The sequence below is a fragment of the Cuculus canorus genome, chromosome 3 (genome assembly GCF_017976375.1).
Source record: "Cuculus canorus isolate bCucCan1 chromosome 3, bCucCan1.pri, whole genome shotgun sequence".
NCBI lineage: Eukaryota > Metazoa > Chordata > Aves > Cuculiformes > Cuculidae > Cuculus > Cuculus canorus.
This window is the reverse complement of record NC_071403.1, coordinates 58,936,794-58,957,875: the sequence shown is the minus strand read 5'-3', so window position 1 is coordinate 58,957,875 and position 21,082 is coordinate 58,936,794. Positions and strand designations below refer to the sequence as shown.

The 21,082-nt window shown below is 38.8% G+C and overlaps 1 protein-coding gene across 4 annotated transcripts in view; it reads right to left on the bottom strand.

Annotated features, from left to right (window-relative positions):
• Positions 1 to 1,958: 1,958 nt before the first annotated feature.
• SMOC2 (SPARC related modular calcium binding 2) overlaps positions 1,959 to 21,082 on the bottom strand; it is a 139,523-nt gene continuing 120,399 nt past the window's right edge. The window contains exons 10-13 of one of the 4 annotated variants that reach the window (XM_054063327.1): positions 9,323 to 9,425; positions 8,248 to 8,495; positions 6,297 to 6,337; positions 1,959 to 3,576 (exon numbers count right to left, since the gene is read on the bottom strand). In XM_054063327.1, the coding sequence (XP_053919302.1) occupies positions 3,553 to 3,576; positions 6,297 to 6,337; positions 8,248 to 8,495; positions 9,323 to 9,425 (416 nt within the window). In that variant the 3' untranslated portion in view covers positions 1,959 to 3,552. Of the gene's footprint in view, positions 3,577 to 6,296; positions 6,338 to 8,220; positions 8,496 to 9,322; positions 9,426 to 21,082 lie in introns of all 4 variants that reach the window. The other 3 variants (XM_054063329.1, XM_054063326.1, XM_054063328.1) reach the window with 3 other exon arrangements.

Below are 21,082 nucleotides of genomic sequence, written 5' to 3'. Positions count from 1 at the left end.
ATTCTTTCATTCTTGTTTCTGTAACCTAGTTATACCATATGCTAGTGTGAATATTTCGAAGGGACAACTAAACTATCTTGCCAGGGAAGGTTTCTTAAGCTCTATTAATTAATATTTTATTAGTACTGTAAAAGGAATATATTAATTAAATCTATCAAATCTTGGATACACTTGACCTTGGCCACCTGGGCCACTGCTGACCCATATTCAGCCACCAGTCAAACAACACCCTCTGGTCCTCCTCTGCCAGGCAGAGCCATTCATCCCCTAGTCTGTAGCGCTCACGAGGTGGTTGTTCCCCAAGTGCAGGACTCAAAACTTGCCTTGTTAAACTTCATACCACTGCTCTCAGCCCATTGTTCCAGTGTGTTCAGATCCCTCTGCAGAGCCTCCCCACCCTCAAGCAGATTGACACTTCCTCCCAGCTTAGTGTCATCCGCAAACTTACTAGGGTACATTCAATCTCCTTATCCAGATCATTGGTAAAGATATTAAACAGGACTGAACTCAGCACTGAGCCCTAGAGAACACAATTTGTGACTGGCCTCCAACTGGATTTGACTCTTTGGACCCAGTCATCCAGCCAGTTTTTAACCCAGCAGAGGGTATGCCTGTCCAGGCCAATGGCAGCCAGTTTCTCAAGCAAAATACAGTGAGAAATGGTGCCAAAGAAATTTAACAACTTACAATTTCTATAAAAGTTCTAAATAAAACTGTTCAGCAATAGCTGGAACTAGAACAAATATTGGTCAATGAGAAGCAGAATACAAGTTGTGCTTTCAATAAGAACAGAATTAAAATTGAAACTAAATTGTTGCACAAGGAATAGTATGAAAACCAGAACTAATTAATTACTGTGGAACTAAATAAACTTTGGTACTGTAGTGTGAGCCTAAGGGCCTATCCACACACTTTCCTTTTTGCTATCAAGGCCATGCTTTTTTACAACTAGAAGGACCAAGATTTGTCCAAGTTTAACTAAACTGTGGATATATGATTATCTTTAAGGTCCCTTCCAACCCTTACTATACTATGATACGGGAGACACAGGAACCCAAGGTGAATTTAGCCGGCTTTCAAGTGTGTTCCAGTTTGGGATCTGGACACTAAAAGGAATGATGAGAACTCGATAGTGCTTATAGCCAAGTTGTGTAATAGCTAGAAATTGAAATGTCCCATAAATGTCATGGAAATATGTATAAAGATTAAATACATCATGTTTCAGTCACTGTGGACTCATTAAATGACTCTATGCTGTAGAATTCTTTGAATAACTAAGAGAATGCCTATAGCATTTATTTGTGATTTGAAAGACATTTAAGACTACACATTACATAATCAAATGGCTAGTCCAAATTTGGCCAACCACACACCTTCCCAGTTTACACAGGTTGCCATTTCAAATCATGGACATGGCAAAATATTTGATTATCTACACTTATATTGTCTACAAAGGCCACAGAGCTGGAATTAGATGTGCCTTATAAACTGCTGCCATTAACCATACAATGGCCACCTAACCAGGCGCTCAATATTATTCTTTTGCCTCTTTTTCCAAACAAAAAGTTTGCCTCTTTTTCCTCATTGTTTCCAGTCAGGTTGAAAGTTGCCCAGCAGCTCACTCACACTAAGGAGAAAAGATGCAACCCCTGTTTATGCCACATGGCACCTCGCTGAGGCAAGAGACTAAGCTGAAGATATATGGAGACAGAAGCAACAAAGGATCTGGCCTCAAAATCAGTGTTTTGAGAAAGCAATGGTATGAATAACATATGAGTGACCTTAGGGGAGAAGGCAATAAAGGGGTAAGGGAAGAAGGGAGGATGGACACGACATGAGGTCATGAGGTTTCTTGCAAACTCAAAGCAGTGAAGCCACCACTGTGTGTACCTGCTTCTAAACGTAGCTAACCGTGTTGGAGAAGAAAAAACACCAGCATAGTTTGATAACATACTGATCTTTAATCTATAAAGAAGATTAAATTCAAAGTTTAACAGTATAAAAGAATAACAAATACTTTTTAAAACAAAACCACAAGATAACAGTTGCATCTTGGTTCCTCCTGCTGCCAAAGTTTAGAGTACACAATTTCTGGGGTACAATTCCACTGCATACAGTGTTTCCATCACTTCAGTATATGTTGAATTGAAATAAAAAAAATTGCAAAAAAGCTTTCCACACACAAGCTAAAGGCAGGGTGCTATTACGATTAGCTAGTCATATGTTGGATCCCACACATTATTGAAGTGAACCAGAATGAAATCACTGCTTGTTACAACATTCTTGCGTTTTCATATCAACTCTTAGATGCCAGCAGTCCATCCACCACTGCATCAATCAACGTAGCTGCTTGTTAGTCACAGTTATTCAGGAGCTGAACTTTTTCACTTGGGTCCCCCGCTATAAATTCACATCCGCAAGTTTTTATTCCCTTCAGGCACACATATATAAATAAAAAAAGGGGGGGGGGGGAGGAAATGGCACAGAAGGTATGAAAAATTGTACCAACTTCTTTCAGACAGCAAGGAAAAAGCCTCAGGCAGGCATGATATGAATAGCCTCTCCTGATGGCAACTGTTCATGATTTGCTTAGCTTCACCTCCAGTGGGCCCTGAGGCAAACCAAAGAGTTGAAGGGGACATCCAGGTGTAGAGGAAGAAAAGGGTGAACAACCTGTTTATCTTCCCCGTCTCCTCACAGTTCGATTTACAATTCTAACTCATATATACTCTGATGCTGCTTTGCACTGACCACAGAAACACATTTTTGGGCCCAGGCTGAACCAGACTGGAGTGACAGTGAAATCCACTTTAATCCTTCTTGGTTTGCTGTATTAATAACCAGAGTGAAAACAGGGGAAAAAATCCTACTCACACTTGCAATGGAAGGCACCTCAAAAATGGATAAAAGGGTACATTCATCTAGAAGTATCCTAACTGTAGAATAACAATTTTCAATCCATTAGTGGTTGCATTCTCATTGCACGATCTTTGGAAAGCATAATAAGAATAATAAAATCAAAATGAAATAAAATATTGCCAAAAATGAAAAATCTCTTCAGTTAAAAACTGCAAGGACAAGTCAACAGCAATTTACACACTTCCTTCAGTCCTGCAAACCTGAAACATCCAACATTGCCTGGTCAAAAGTGAGAATACAGTAGACTTTTCAGCGTAACTCTACTTAAATGACAGTATTGGTTAAGAAAAACAAGGCATACTATTGAAACCAAAATACATGGAATCAGGTTTCTATGCTACTGTTTGCCAAAAGGCTATTTTTTAAAAAATGGTTTAAATGCGAACTTTTACATCTCCAACACGTTTTACATATTTCAGACAACAAAAGAATACACATACATTGTATGTGATAATTTTTCAAAACTAGCCATTACATTTTCACAGATTTAAAAAAAGTCTGCTTAAATATTTCATTTCTACAAAGTGAATTTACATTTTTAAGTACAAAGTGCAAATACTACAGTTGTTTTTATTGCCTTTTGGTGAAGAAATCTCCCATATTTTAGAGATTAGCCTTGGATCAGTAAGCTGTTCACCCTTGCTTCTTAGAAGCTTGCTAAAAGAAAGAAAGTTGGAAAAAATGCATTATTAACGATGTTTTAAATTAATCAAGCATAAACATTTATCTCTATTTTTCAGCAATGTCCACATGCCACTATCAGCATAAAAGTTCTGCACAAATATGTACGGGGAAAAAAAATTTCTGCCCTGTAGTCCTTCATGGCATCTATGAACAAGCGTACGAGCAACATCTTTACTATTTCTCATCTATGGCTTCTTAAAATCTTTTCCTGTCAAACACAGTTTAGTAACTGCCTGGGCAAGTCCCTGGTGCAATATACCTTTCTATGGCATATGATGTATAAGGAATGAGCTGCTGGCCAAAGTCTTATGAACAATCTATAGTTTCCTTGTAATCTTTTTGCTAGCATAAAAAAGATCCTCTGGGTCTCATTGATTGTGTGTGTGCGTGGGTATGTGTGTTTACTGGACAGGGTGGAGCTGAGCAAGGGAAACCTACCTGGCCGATACCCCAGTTCTTTTAGATCCATCATGTATTTGACCTCTTTTAGAGCAACCACAGCTGAGACTCAGCTAGGATACTAGTAGTGTATCTATATCTTCATTCTTTCAGTAATCGTGTATGTGCATGTACACATACAGATGTGCATATATGTAAAAATAACATATTCAGGAATACAGGCCAAAATGCACATAAGCATAAACATATAACTAAACTGCCACAACAAACTAGTAGAAGATGAGCTCTTGAGTGCCCGTCTCCTGAGTCGTGCAAATTTGATCACTCTTTCTTAGATGGGTGGGTGGTTTCCACGGAGCAGCTCCCACCCAACTCAGTTGCTTTTCAATAACTTCTTTTCAAATAAAAACTTCTCTGATGAAAACCATCTTCTGCATTTTCAGCCTTGTATTGTTTGAGTATGAAACTGTCAACAGATGGTTTGCTGAGGCAGTCTTAATTCAAGGCTATCATTTGTCAGCAACAGCTTTTAAAGCAATTGGTGCTGAGTCAGCAAAATTATTGGATAAAATTAAAAACCATAGATGCTCTAGGACACTTCTATTGCAGATTCTGCAAGTCAGGATCAAATTAGAAGAAAGCAGTGAGGACTTGTCATGCTTCAAGTGTAATGCACGTGTGCCAGTAATTGCTATGATATAATTAAAAGAACCCCTTTGAATGTTTTTGAGTTCCGACAGGATAATTGTTTTCAGGCTGCCTTGCTTAAAGCATTAGTGATTTGTGTGGGGAACTTGAAAAGACCACAAATATTTGTTTAAACAAACAGAAACTTATCACATCCCTCTAACTGTGAGAATGTTTCATATTCCATCAAAGGTATGTAGGAGGTCTCTGCTAGAACCCACAACCAATGTTGAGCTTGCCTTAGGAAGTGTGAACCTAACATCAAACAAACCAGAGATAAAGCAAGTAACAAATTTACTTGCAACAATGAGGGGAAGATTTCTCTTGGCTTGTGGCAAGGTTCACCCTGGGTTCAGTTTTTAACAAATTAATATAGCTTTCTGATAGATAGAACCACAACTATGGTTTCGGGATATTTTTAGCCAAATTCCTACTTCCCCAGCTTCAGGGCTACTCAGTTCTTATAGCATATTTACGTTAGTATTTTTAAAAACAATTCATCGTATGCTTTTGTGGGAATTACTCATTTCGTTCTTCTAATACAAAAGTGAGGGCAGAATGGTATGAAGATTATTATTTACTAGACCATTCAAATAAGTGGCAAACTCACAAGTCCTTCTTCAGACCCATGCAAAAGTTTTGGGAAGTTGTGACTATGTTGTCCAGAAAAGTGAATCTTTACAGTTAACGATTCTGAAAAGAGACACACACAAATGTGTCCCTTTCCTTGATTTAAAAATTCTGCTCATGTGCCTTTTGAAGGTCTGAATGCCATGAGCAGCCAAAACACCATGAATGACATACACTGGTGTTATTCAGAAAAAGAAAATCAAACCTTCGCAGAAAATTGATGATAAAACAAATCATGGATTATGTTGTCAGGGCACTTGACATTTCATTTGCTACAATCATTCTGCAGACTTAACCAATTTTACATTTAACATACATCAGCAGACTGATGCAAATCCTAGTTCTCCAGCATCATTTTTCTCAGCCATCAAAGGCGTTTGAAAGTGACAGCTCTTTTCTCTACACTAAGATCTTAAAAGGTGTTTAAAACCACCGTACAATAATTCAGTTGAGTTTGTGAAATGTATAGATTTTCATAGGGTATGGGAAATGCAATGCTTTTTTCACAAACAGTAATTTCAATCAAAGTTTTTGTCTATAATATGGCTCACAGTATAGCTAACAGAATTCAGTTAAAGCAAAAGGTAAACAAAGATGAAAATAAAGCAATGCACGTTTAAAAATGCATGGGAATACTGACATTCAGGAACGCAGAAGACTCATATGAGGGCTCAATTACACTACTCTAATTATCACTAACCTAGATGTCAATCACACTTCATTAGGAACATCAAAATGCAGGTATAATCCACTTTGCATTCATACACATTTAATCTGCACCTGTAGTTGATTAATTCAGTTTTCCTTAGACAGAACTTAAGATAAAATTTGTTAATCAGAATCTGCTCTACATTTTCCTGGCAAGTCTACAGAATGTTAGATGAATGTAGTATGAAGTGGCAATGATAACTGCTAAAACCTCAAGAAGTTCAGCAAGGCAAGACAGGTATGGAGATCCTGCTCTCCTCAGTACTCACCTGCCTGTTGGATGAAGTGCTCTCAGTGTTGGTTTTAGGGGCTGGGAAAGGAAGGTGGGGAAAAAAGTTATGAATATATACTTTGCAAGTTATACGTAGTGTCCAGAAAAAAAACCTCTCATTCTGGTATTATTTCAAACAGGGTAGCTGCACAGCTTCCAAGAGATGAGGTAAAATGTTTCAGATTTTTCATTGAAAAATCTACTTTTTTTCTTTCCTCAGTACAGGTGTTATTCTATCACATATGAATGTTGAATGACAGCATTTCTTGGCAGTATGTGGCATTTCATTAGGAGAGTGCTGAGCATTTCAAACTTCTTAAAACTTTAGTAGGAAATATAATCTCTTATCCTTGATGAGAAACAAGCATGGACAAGCAGACTGGAAAACACACACTTGCTAAAAGACATTGCACACAAACGGCTCTACCAGCCAAGGACATTGTTCACATTTAAACTATAAAACTACAAGATTATCACTGTTTTTTAAGTATCTTAGTGGTAAAGTCCAATGAGGACTCCTCTAAATTAGGAAAAAAAAAAACCAACCACATGAGTCTGCTGGCCTGTTCAACTTCACAAACGAACTTGGTAGGCTATGGAGGAACTCTTTCTTGGTTCTCCATGGTAGTTTGTTAGAAAATTAAGCTGCATTGGGATAAAGGGGAACAAAACTGGACCCTGCAAAATACTGCAGAAATTGCCATTCCCCTGAGAAAGCATGTTTTGAAGCTCTTATATTGCCTCAAACGATTCTCACAAGACACCTGGGCTCACACAGAATGATACAGGGCAGCCTCCTTATCTTAGCTTTCACACTTCAGGTGACAGGTCTCACCTGTCCCTAGAAATACAACTCTAGCTTTAGTGGAGTGGCCACCGATTTCTTTTGTGCAAGGTAAAGGATTATTAGAAAGGAAATTTTAACTAGCAAGCTGGAGAAACAAAACAGAATGCTGATATTCCAACAAAAGCAATTCTTATTGTTTTGTCTTTAAAAATATGTACTTCTAGGAAAACAGCAAAATTATTTGGTTTATAATTTTCTTCCAACTGGATGCCATTAGTTTTTCAATGTAAATGTTTTGAGAGATCTGTTTCTGTGAGATACAGACAATTTACTTTATTAGTGCAATGTACAGCTATTCCTTCTTTCTGTAGTACTCCCTTTCTAAGCTTGAATAAAACCAATTTTGTGGAAAAAAAAATATTTCTGACTGCATTTCCCACTTGAATTGCTTTTCATTTCCTACAACACATTTGTTTTACTACACTGGCTTCATTTTAAGCTCCCAGACAAGCAAAGCAAAATTTGCCAATATTCATGTTCTACAGCTTATTACAGCATGGAGACTTACATTGTGCACATTGTTGTTTTTTTTTTTTTTTTTAAATAGTCCTTTGACCATTACAGACTTTAGTTAGTTGTTCCCCTTTCTATCATTTTGGCAGCAAGGTAAGGTGGCTGTTTACCAGAAGTTGTTCCACCTGTTTGGCAGATGACCACATTCCTCAGTGTATCCCTAAACCACATTTGAGAAATGAGAAGTCATTAGAAAGCTCAACAATGTGCTTCCTTCCAAACAGGAATCCAAAAAGCACAGGTGTGATACTTCCACTCACTCAGGACATAGTACTGTCATAACATAAACCTGTTTTTTTGATGACTGTTAATCTTATCATATCCTCTTAGGTTTCCTACAGTAATACATCTAATGGTCAGAATCAACGGGAAGGTTTTAATTCTGTGGGAGCAAACTGATAGTTTGCCTACACAGAAGCAGCTCTCTGTCATCTGCCCTAAGAAACAGCTGCATTAGCTACAGACAGGTGTATTATTTTATTTTGTATACTTCTGGCACATACAAATATCAGACTTTGCCAACTTTGTAGAATCTAATGAACAAGGTAGAAAAGGTTCTTACTATGGCGTTTCTTTGTTTCTGCTTTACCTTCTTCTTTTGTTACTCCCAGGCAGCCCATTAATTCCTGGACTGATAAGGACTTATCGTTGTTCACATCACAGTATTCCACAAACTTCTTCACACATTTTTTCGGTTTTGATTTCTTTCTTAGGAATCTCTTAAACGGCTTGATTTCTTTTTTGCCAATGTCACCACTGGAATTTTTATCTAGCTGTTTGAAATACCAATGGACCACTCTCTCTTCCAGAGTATGATTTGGATCAGGCTCTGAAACCCTGAAACAGGAAACAAGAGTTTAGTCTTAGTTCTGATACACAGAGGTATATATATCTTTATTTCAGAATAGTTAGATCACTGTCAGATGCTATTTCACATAAGCCTCCCTTGGCCACTAGCTTCTTGTAGTGAATCCCTTTTTTTTTTTCGCTTTGGCCAACTGTATCCTAAATTTCACACTATGGAGCGGAATCTGCTCTTAGTTAACTCTCTGAAACTTTTAAGGTCAGCACCATACTCAGAAAACAGTGACTTCCCCTTCAATTTCCTGAAACAGAGAAAAGTGAAGAGAGAAATAAAAGAGAAAAAGACAGTTTAATAGAGGACAGGTACTTTAAAATGTGAAATATACTCAAGTGAAGTAGGCTGGCAGTCAGCATCAGCAACTACCTAGACTCAAATTACAGCCTATGATGGATGCTCTTAGAGACAAAACACCTAAATGCATTGAATTACAGGTGAAGTTTTAACAATAAATGCCACTCAGAAGGTAAGCACCTGACCTGCAGATACCCAAAGCCTGACAGCACTTACACGTTTTTAATTCTTCTGTGATTGTGACCATTGATAGTACTGGTTTGTTTTACAAGCAGCTAGCCATAATCAGAAAGGTAGCACGCATAGGTCAAGTAAAGTTTAAGAGGACAAAGCTTGAGATACAGTTGCATGAGCAGCTACAGATAAACTCCAAGCCCTGCTGCTGCTGAGAATTCAGCTATCAAGTGCACCTCCATTCAGTGGACACAGTCTGCAGTGGTAATTTTGAACTAAGCTCTCCTAGGTAGCCAGAATATTTTTAAAGACACAAAAACAATCTGAAACCCACCGGCTAGAAGACAATGATGGATCAGAGACAGCGTGCACCATATCCGTGGATAATGCATCCAAAACACTAGTCAGGAACTCATTCTTCTTGGCCCCAGGACAACCTAGAAAAACAGATTTTTTTTTCTTGTTTTCCCTTTTTATAACATTTAAATTTTAACAATAGCTCAAACTCAAATATAGATGTGACTCCTTTTACACAAATTCCCATAAACTGTGAACAATTTCATAATATAATTCAAAGATAAACATCTAAATTCAGGCACATACCTGTAAAATAGAACAGGAATAGAAAAACATCTCTTTGAATTCAAGCAGTGGGAATTTGGTTTGCATACCTTTTGGCCCTTTGTTTTAATTTTGGCCATTATTTTTCCTTCTTGAAGATATTTTTCCATGAGTGTCACATTGTCACATTTTGAAAATAACAGCTTTGAAAAAAGAGAAGTTCATACATGACACAGAGCATTTGAAACACAGACTAGAAGCCCATTGCACAACACTTTTGCAAATTTCCAGTTTTGCTCCTCTGAACTACCCTTGGCTTTCTCCATACATTCTCTCCATGCACTGGTTTTCCTCTACGTAAAATGACAGTCAACTCTTTTCCTCTTTCTTTTCTCCTGGACAAGGGTTAACTCCCACCATATGGCACCTATCCCCATTGGATGCTGCTAGTTGGTATTTTGGCTCATATTGCTGGATCATATGCGATGCTAGATCGCCCTCATAATTACATTCCCCACCCCATAATGTTCTTCTCTGAAAGAAATTGACAGTACATTCCAGACATATAATACATCAGATAAACAACTACTGAAAGATCCACTCTTAGAGCAGTGCAGCTGGAGCAGATAAATTCATCTGACAAGAGCAGAGATGTTGATGCAAGGAGGTTTGCTTATACTATACACCTGCTTCCTCTCCTCTTCCCTTGAGCCCTGAGCCAAACACCAGGTCTCCCCTTAGCCTTGTAACAGCTGTGTTAAACTGTAGGATGTTCCATAAGCACTGTGGACATAGAGACATAGAGAAGATGAGCTTGAAGCTGGAGCCCACGGCAGGACTTCCACAGACAATTCTGTGCTGGAAGCTCACAGCTCTGTTCTAAAGTGAAAAAAGGGGAATGCTTTGAAGTATTGTGGAAAAGGAAGATTAATCAGTAGGGATTCATTACTTCACTACACTTCTCAGTGACCTCTGGAGCAGGCAGTAGGATTATCTGAGACTCCTGAAAACTCTCATCTTGCCCAGCAAATTATTTTTTAATGGATCCCACGTTGATCCGAGGAAATGAACCTGTGTTACACTAGCCTTTAGCTGTGTTGCAGTAAGAATAGGCCAGCTATTCTGTACAGCAGCAGCACCCACTACATATTATTGTCTAACACATTCATGCAGTTATGAGTTCTTTTTCTTATGTTTGCCTTCAGCACCAGGGACATTTTATTCCAGTAACTATAAAAGGCATGTAACAGGAATTCACTGCAAGTTTCAATGCACTAAAATTACACGTCTGAAACCAGGTGTCACTTCCTAGATATGTTCCTCTTCTCTGAGCCTTTAACAAGTTTGGGGTTTTTTTCCATGTAACAAATGAGAAAGGAAAATAATTATAATAATAAAAAAAAATGCAACCCAAAACAACAATAACTGTAATCCTAAGATTGAGTCCAGTAAGACAAGCATATGAGCTTTCTCTGCAAGGCACAGAAATGAGAAGGGTGGTAAGAGATTAACAGGGAAGGGCAGAAGACTATACCAACAGGTTCCTGGCAGCATTCAGTGCATAATTCAGAAGTATATTCTCTAAGGCAAACAGCTTGCTGGTAAGTCTCAGACATTGCGACCGTGAAAATCAATTGTGCAGTGTGATTTAAATGAAGACCTGTAACTTTGCAAGTCACAAAAGCACATTTGCTCACAGATAGGCAAAGCTCAAGCAGTTCCCCTGCAGAAGGCACATCCAGCCATGCTAGCACGGCAACCTGCCTGAATCAAGCAAATAAGTCTCCGAGCAACCTACTGAGCTCAGCACTACATGTTTCCAGCAAGGATATTTGGCCTGTGGATCAGAGCTAGTTCTCATCAAAGGACAGGCAAAAAGACATCTATCTGAGGCTCTCCATATAGATCTATCAGGGAGGTGATTCTCCCTCTGTTGGGAGGTGAGACCGCACCTTGAGTACTGTGTTCAGTTCTGGGCCCCTCACCACAAGAAGGATGTTGAGGCTCTGGAGCGTGTCCAGAGAAGAGCAACAAAGCTGGTGAGGGGGCTGGAGAACAAGTCTTATGAGGAGCGGCTGAGAGAGCTGGGGTTGTTTAGCCTGGAGAAGAGGAGGCTGAGGGGAGACCTTATTACTCTCTACAACTACCTGAAAGGAGGTTGTGGAGAGGAGGGAGCTGGCCTCTTCTCCCAAGTGACTGAGGGCAGGACAAGGGGGAATGGCCTGAAGCTCCACCAGGGGAGGTTCAGCCTGGATATCAGAAAAAAATTCTTCACAGACAGAGTCATTGGGCACTGGAACAGGCTGCCCAGGGAGGTGGTTCAGTCACCTTCCCTGGAGGTGTTTAAGGAACAGGTTGATGAAGTGCTTAGGGACATGGTTTAAGGGAGTGTTAGGAATGGTTGGACTCGATGATCCAGTGGGTCCTTTCCAACCTGGTGATTCTGATTCTATCTTGAATGATACAAGCTTTAGCTATTTTGTGCTAGAGCTATGTTATTGTCATCAGACAGAAGCCTGAATCCTGCTCCAACATGAGTAGTGAGTTGATACAGCGCTCATGGAAAATGCAGACAATAACACCTCAGCATATAACAATGCAGCACAATATGCAGACAAAATAATTTGACTTCTTTCCTTTATCTGTCCTTTTTTGGATATATAATAACGTTAATATCCAATTCAGGAGCTTAACCTGAAGTTCTCATGTTAGTTATAAGTGCATTCCTGAAACATCTGGAAGAAACAAAAATGAAGTCTTTAGGTGGTTTCCACTGGTGTCCAGAGAGCTGCTGAGTGTATATATGCTACAGATGTAGAGATCAAAATCTTAGGCTGCTATTTATGAGATACATAAATATGAGATACATTTATGAGATACATAAAGGTAGGGTAAAGTATCAACTTCTAAATTCACATGAAATCACAGAGAAAAAAAATCCATAGTTTAAAGCCTCTCTCTGACAATTTGCTCTAAGATTAAAACAGGTTTCTAAATGTGTACTGCATAAAGTTGCGATAGACGGCTGACAGCAACAGAAAACTTCTCACAGAAATCTCCCTGTTAAAACTAACACTATCAGTTGCTGTGGAACATTCTGAATTCTAACTGTACTAAATGTAAAATGACACGCTGGAAAATCCTCACCAGCAAAATACAGACAAAATATTCAGTTTCTCCCAATTATAATTTTTGCTGATGTGTGGGCAATCACACAGCAATTTACCTCACAGTGAAATCTCTGTTCCTTGCAGGTGTTGTTAACTCAGAACAATTCTCTGGAGGCTTCACGCTGAGTTTTAATTTTCAACACACTTGTGGATGAAATGGCAAGACGGGGGGAGCTTTAGCTTGATTGTAATGAATAAATCACTCTTAGTGGACTAAAAACAGAAAGGGAAAGACTAGTCCCTTATGGGAGCCTTATGGTTCTCACTGTGCTTTATGTGCTTCAGTTTCTTCTGCAGCTGCTTGTCCTGTGTCGATTTGACAGCATATATAAATTATAATTTGTTGTGAAAAAGCTGAAGTTGAAACCACATGGAGTTAACCTACAGGTTCAGAGATATAACACAGAGTTGAGTGTTTGCTTTAAGGATAGTTCTACCCGGAGTAAACCTCAGACCAATGAATACATACCACAAATGACATGAATATACAAACACCTCATTTTAGCTATAATATAAAGGTAATCAAAGAATCGTCATTATACATTCTATATGTCGTATATGCATGTATCTCTCTATAAATATATCTACCTCTAGCACTGTGGATGGATTTTTGGAGCTAAACCTGTGGGACAGTCGTCTATAAACCTAAAATATAAGCCCCAGTGCCTTTGAGCTACCTGCTTGATTGATAATGTTCTACTACTGTCAATCTTAGCAGACTATACTTACAGCATATCTGAAGTCATGACTAAAGAAGTATTTTTTTTCATTTCTGTAAAAAGTGTGAATACAATAGGTAAGATTGATCACTATAAAAGAGAGTTTATATAAATATTCCTGCAACTGAGGAAACTGTCCCAAGTAAGACACTCAAGTAATTCAAGGCATGACAACTTCCAATTAACAAATCTGCAGCTTCTTTTTTATTCTCTACTTGGTAATATGAATATCACGCTTAACATTTCACTCAAATGCCATGATCACTGAAATACCTCTGAAGTTTATAAATAAGTTTTGATCTGCCCCAAACCAGAACTATTCATATTTCTTTTGCAGCTTTCCCTTCCCTGAAATACAGTGGTATAGAGGAGAAAAGAATTTAACAAAGTTTGTCAGTGCTACCGGTTATGCTGGGAGAACAGACAATAGAAAGACAATATTTTTTCTTGGACTTTTATTCTATACACAGAAATGAACAGTTCATGTGTTCATTTCTGTTGATCCATATAAATCACAACTGTGTGTTTGTCTAGATATATTGAGGGCCCTCATCAGTTTTTGGAGGATATCTGTGCTTTTTTGAGTCCCATTCCAGAAAAAAAAAGACCTTCAAAAGGTGAACCTGGAAACTGAAATTTGTTACTACTGGAGACTAAAAATCATGGCCATGAAAAACTTTTCCCTTCCCTTCCCTTCCCTTCCCTTCCCTTCCCTTCCCTTCCCTTCCCTTCCCTTCCCTTCCCTTCCCTTCCCTTCCCTTCCCTTCCCTTCCCTTCCCTTCCCTTTTCTCCTCTCCTCTCCTCTCCTCTCCTCTCCTCTCCTCTCCTCTCCTCTCCTCTCCTCTCCTCTCCTCTCCTCTCCTCTCCTCTCCTCTCCTCTCCTCTCCTCTCCTCTCCTCTCCTCTCCTCTCCTCTCCTCTCCTCTCCTTTCCCTCTCTCTCCAATACTCTTAACAATCAGAAGAATTAAGTTAAACTCATGGTCAAATTCTCTTTTATCTGTGCTTACCTAATTTCAGAAATAATAAAGTAAACAGATGTTAGATGGAGGAAAGCTACAGATCCACTGCTCTGTAGCCCTTGATCCCTATGTCTTACAAAGTACTATTTCAGAAGAAGGGCAGGAAGGTTTCAGTTCTCCATGTGTATTTAACTTTATTTTTGTTTTTACTTTAAAATGATCTTTCTGTTCTAATTTCAAGGTGGGGGAGAGGGAACAAAGAGCTGACAACAGATGCTCTTTCGAGGCTCTACCGTACAATCCCAAGCATTCATATCATACCAAAGTTCATTGAGTGGGATTTGTTGAGCCTGCCGAAATGAGGTGTCTCTCCCATAACAGTTATTTAAACTTAGTATAAAGGAACCCATTCAGACAGCATTCATCCCAACTACCTTAGAATTTTTCTTAGAATAGGATAGGATCTCCCTTAAAATGTCTCTCTTACTCCCCATTAACTATGAGGGAACGGAGACAGCTAACTTACGTTCCCGGGTGGTGTAAAAATGCTTCATGTGAATTCTGTATGTATCTGGTTTATATGTTCATTTAGACTCAAACTGCTAAAAAAACATCTAGTAAATCTAGTGAAAAGACAGGATAATGTTTGTAGCAGAAACACATATGATCCTATAGACAGTTTTCACAGGCAACTGAATGACAAAGTTAGGCTAGGGAGTTTGTTGATAGGAAAAGCTGTTCATTACATTTATTTCAGTTCTTATAACATTACTGTTAAACAAGAAAAGAAGAATCAGAATATCACAGCATAACACAGACAATGTGAACTGACTAACTCTTGATTACCATTTTTTACTTTGTTTTTTCCTCCATGAGAATCTGAAAGGGTTTTGAGAAACAAATTTTTCACTCCTAATGGTTCAGAGATGTCACCGTGAGAACAGGCAGGGATGAACCAACTAGAACACTGTAATGCTTTCAGGTGCCATCCAAACTCAAAGCAGAACCTGAGGAGGTCTGTGGACCTTACTTGCTTTTTTTTAAACATTCTCTTTCTCTAAACTGGAAACACGAAAAAGGGCTGAAAAAAATATATGATAAGGGGGCCTTGCTCCTTTGCTTCCCTAACAGGACACCAGGCACCTGATGTTTTTATTAGGTAGTTACTGCCACCACGGTATTTATCCCAGTTTTAGAGGTCAACGACACTTCAGTAGGTTGAGGGGAATCTGAAATTCTGAGCATTTAGGTTCAGTCTGTGCCAATGCAAACTCCTAATCTTTAGAGGCTTGTTGTCTTATGTTTAATGCAACCTGCAATACAGCCATGTGAGTCCAGCTCCAGTGTAAGAAACACAATGTATTTGTCTGAAGTGTTGGCACAGTAACACTAGTCAATCAGCCCACTGATTAGGACAAAGAGAGAAGAGTTTCAGAACCAGAAAGGGGCCCCAAAAAGTGCAGAAGAGAAAAGCCACTGAATCCAATTTTTAGAAGGTTATAATTTTGCTTTACATACCAAATTTCATGATCGCCTGTCCCTCAGATATACAGCTGGTACTTCGGACTCTAGTAACACTTACAACAACAGTGTATTAAATGGAAATATTTTGGAATCTAGTTTTGTGATGTATGGCAGGCATCTGAATCTCCACATTATCACCCAGAGAGTCTTAACAATTACCAACCAATGTTACATATGGAGTCAAAAAGCAGTCCTTTTTAGTCGATATTTATTACTTCCAATTCATTCATAATTTCACCATGTTGTTATGTTTCCCCTCAAGAGATGGGTATGAAATAGCCATATTTAATTACCTCCATTTAAATTTCCATTAAAAAGGAAAAGCTATTACAAAAAATGTATGTTGTTGCAATTATAGAAGTGACCTTCAGAAAAAAGGTGCATAATTCTGGTCTCCTGCAGGAAAAATTGAACTATGGGGACTTGCTTAGCAAGGATGCTTTTTACATTACTTAATTAATCTAAGTGGCCTGCTCTATGGAAATGCACATGAAAAGCAGTCTTCTGTACAAACTTATGTTGATTTTAACCTTTCTGGATATCTCCTATTGAGACTTTTACTATTGGAGGCATCAACTAAACATCCTAAAAACATCCACTCTCAGCTAAAGCCAAAAAAAAAATATCTCTATTCAGCTACTAAGAACCAATGGTCATTAAAGCAAAAAGATGAAGGAAATTCACAGCTGAGTTAGAAACCATTTGCCCAGCAGCACACATTTAGGAGAGCTATTTTCAAACAGTTCCCGCCCACAGACTGGTACTAGGTTTTCAGAGAGAAGAGCAGAACTTTCATGCCAGTCTGTGGTTCTCTACACTGTTGTAACACAGGATGGATGGAGACGTAAGGCCAGCACTCCTTAAAGATACTTTTTAGTCCTTCAAAGAGCAGTACATACATGATGGACCTTTTTATGCACCTTTACAACACTTTTATGTAGATGGTACAGAGCAACCCAAACTGTGGTGTACAAATGAGGAGTCCCACAGATGCAGTGACTTTATGTCTCTCTGTCATGGAAATGAAGGCAGTGGAAGAAACACCAATTATGAAGTTAAGTCACTGGTACAAAACATATTGTTGGACGGTGTATAACGGATTAGAAAAGGAGATACAGAAGGGAGGAGAAGAAAGGAGGCAGAAGATCTAGATATATTGCAGTCAGCCAGATTAAGTATCAGAATCCTGACCCATGCTTTATTTTGTTTATAGAGATAACCACAAGTACTGAATTTGATTTAGGAGACAATTTTTATCAATGTTATTAATCTGTCTACTTTTTCTCCCTATCTCCTACAACTGGTAAATGAAAGATTTAGAAATTGAATTTCCAACACGGAGGGGAGGTGGGTATAAGTGAAGGCAGACATGGCTACTTCTTGGAACATTAAGGATATACTGAATTTTAACTCAGAAAGAGTTTTCACAGTAGTGATTAAAATAGGTTTATAAAATGGAAATTCTGGAAGTAACTGAAGTGAAACAAGAGTCAGTAAGAACTACTAAAGCATTACTTGAACACTATGGAATAAACCAGTCCTTGGAAACCTGGCATCATGAAAACCTATTGCTCTCTTTAGGCAGTATTTAATTTGGGATTGGCAGTTGTGATACCTTCCTTGACACTCTCCATTAAACATCATAGATATCCTCATTAAATACCATTTCAAATCACACTGGCTCATCTTTTGCTAAATTAAAAAAAAAAAAAAAAAAAGCTGTAAAATGACTAAATGCAAAAGCATAAATACAGATTTACAGTTTATCAGTATGAAACCTTTACAAGGTATGATATACAAGAATGAAATGCCCTTAGTACCTGCTGAAAGAAGTGGGCAGACTATGATGAACTGAAGGCTCAGGCTTTAATAATTACATACCATTAATTTAATTTAAAAATGAGGGTCGACTCCTAATTCTCTATTACCCAACTCACTTCTCCAGGGTTGACAGAGAGAGGTCTCTGTGGCTTTGGCAGGTTTCCAAACCAATTTTCTTTCCAAATGGACATCTATTTGCAATGGATCCTCCAAGCCAAATGTAATACCATGTACCTCATTAAACCACAATAAAGGAATGTTCAAGTAATGATGAGCTTTACTTCATCTCACAATAAGCAGAGCAGTTCAGAGTTAATCATGCCATCCTAAATTTGCAATTTGCATTAAGCACTGAGGAAATGAACACCTAGTGCTTAGTAGCAAAGACTGCACAATAACAGAAGCAAAATGGACTATGTTAAAGATGGAGGTGAATGTAATCACGGTCCTATAGTGTTTGTCATGAAAGATGCAATGTAGATGATCTATGTAAAATAATTTAAAGTGAGCAGTCAGATTACAAAGTGTCATTTTACAGCAGGGAGATACAACTACATGATAGTATTCCATTATGGATCATGAGGACAGTTTCTTCACTAAACTGAAACTGTATGCTAGTTTCATTGCGTGCAGTGTGGTTTCCCTCATAGAATGACCTAAGTCGGAAGGGGCCCAGAAGGATCATCGAGTCCATCTCTTGTCCCTGCACAAGACAACCCCAACATTCACACCATGTGTCTGAGGGTGTTGTCTAAATGCTTCATGATATTGTCAGGGTTGGCAATGTGACTGCTCCCCTGGGGAGCTGTTCCAGTGCTCCACCACCCTCTGGGTGAAGAACCTTTTGCTAATCATAGAAACATAGAATAGCCTGAGTTGGAAGGGACTCAAAAGGATCATTGAGTACAATTCCTGTCCATGCATAGGACAACCCCAACATTTATACCACGTGCTGTATGTCCTGCATTTGTCAGGGACCCAGTTAGGAATATTCTGCAGCCATGCCAAGGCCTGGACTTCCTTATGTTTGTGCAGATGCCCACCCTGTCAGCTACAGTAGAGGTCGTGGAGTTTAATCTAACTAAATTGCCCAGAATCAGTCACCTGGTATGAACAAGTAATATCTGCTAGGGCTGAGGAGAGAGGCTATTGAAAAGTTAAAAACATCCCAAGCTTACCAACCATAAGACTTGAGAGGAAACAAAGAGATAGAGAAATACCCTATCATACTCCTTCAGCAGTCAGGTTTGGTCTGCAGAAAAACATAACTCCATTTTATACACAGGCTGACATGACATGGACTGCTATAAGACTGAGAATGTGTACACAATTACAGGAGCGTGTGTGTCCTATTTCTGGAGCAGGTCATGAAATCTCATTTGTTGATAATAGCAACAGCAACACACAAAGGGAATCCTCATGCATTTTGCTGTTGTGTAAAGCAGAGAGATTAAAAGAAGATATTGCATTGTACATTTGTGCCCTGGGCATTGCAGGTGATAGAGGAACATACAATCTGAATGTACAACAGCACCATCACAAATGCTCATATCCAGGAAAACTGAATCCCTCTTGTGCATTTATAATTGCCTGATTTCCAGCCATGCATTTGGCAACAGTAAGTACTTGCCTGTTGCTGAATGGAACTGAAATAATGATTCTGATTGTAATTCATACACCCCACATTTCCATTCTAACTCTCCTGTGAATAATTCTTTGGTAAAAATATGCATACTCTAACGTTGATTTAGTAAACAGCAGTCATTTTCCATCTCAAGTGAATGAATGTAAAACACTCATTCAAAATTAGAGGTCAACACTCCATACTTGGAGATACCCAGCACTGCAGATTTCAACAGACACAGACTTTGAGTCCATGAACTTTGTATGACTATAGTAAACTAAGCCTTCTGCAGATGGCTATAAAAGGGTTCACATGCTAGACTGTCAAAAATCAATAGGTGATCTACTACTGGTTAGAATCAAAAGGCAGAAGAGAAGGTAATGAGAAAAAAAAGATCCTTAAACCTTTTAAAATGCCTGGGATTAGATTAAGAAGTTCAATATATGTGTGTGGATTATAAGGACACAATACCAGTTAAAACTCATCCATTTCTGTCAACTGATATAAGCACATTCACAAGACGGTTTTGCATCAGGGTTCAACCACGCAGGCCATCACAAAGACCACAGCTTAAGCCAGAACAATTTCTTTGTGCAAAGCAGAAGGACAAGAATATATAGTAAGGGTACTGAAAGGAGGCGGCAAGCTTGGCAATTATAGAGAACCACGTAGAAAGTCAAGGGGGAGAAGAAAGACATTGAACACAGTGTGGAAAAAAAGCAGCATGAAGTTTCAAGTGAACTCACATGGCAGCCTGTGCTCTGACACAGACACCTCCAACAGCACCAACACTGACAGAATATTAATCTTCCTCCCTCATTCTCCTCCAGACAAAACTGTAGTTCACTGAGATAGCTCTCGCATTCATGTGAGTAGGCTTCTGGTGGTTTTGTTTCTCTGCTTCTGTCAAAGCCATGTGGATAACATGGCTGAATCTCTTTGCATCTTTAGCTGCATTTGCAGATACAGAGGGTTTTGATGTCTTCCTATTGCTTCTGGTGATCTCAGTCTGTGACCATGAAGTAGATCTCTCTAGGCCAGGCCAGGAAACAACAATTTCATCACGCAGAAAGTGTCAGGATTGGGTAATTCAGATTTTACTCTAGTGCAGAATGAGCTTCCCCACATTTTCGTTTTAAGAACGAAACACCCCATCCAATCTTGGCCAAATAGCTTGGTGATGAGGGCATACAGCCAAGATGGGGGAGACAGAGGTTCAGCTCCCTGATCCTAAACAGACAGAGTAGGGAGTTGAAACCTGGCTTGCTGTTATCCCAGCGGAATATCCTAATCTCTGACACTAGGGAGTCAGGTTCAATTCCCTGCTCTGTCTGGTTTGGATCAGGCAATTGAACCTAGGTTCTTTCTTCTTCATCTAAGTGCTTTAATCGTAAAGTATTCTGCATCCACAGAAGGGTTCCTTTTGTTGTGAGCAAACTGTTCTAAACAGACAGTGTCAGAAACCACTTCTATTGCTATATTAAAATATTTTCTTCAGAAAAATAACAATAGTGTCAGTCTGGACAGTATGTTCTTTAAGTTAGGGTTTAATCCTGCATAGTATAGAGAAATACAACCAGCATCTTCCTAAAAGCCTGGCAAATAGGTCAAAAAACAGAGTGCTTTCACTAGATTAAATTAATTAGTTTAAAGAAAAGCATGGGCTTCAGTGCTTTGCTTGATCAAGGCCACCGCACTTTGCACACTGAAGAGTT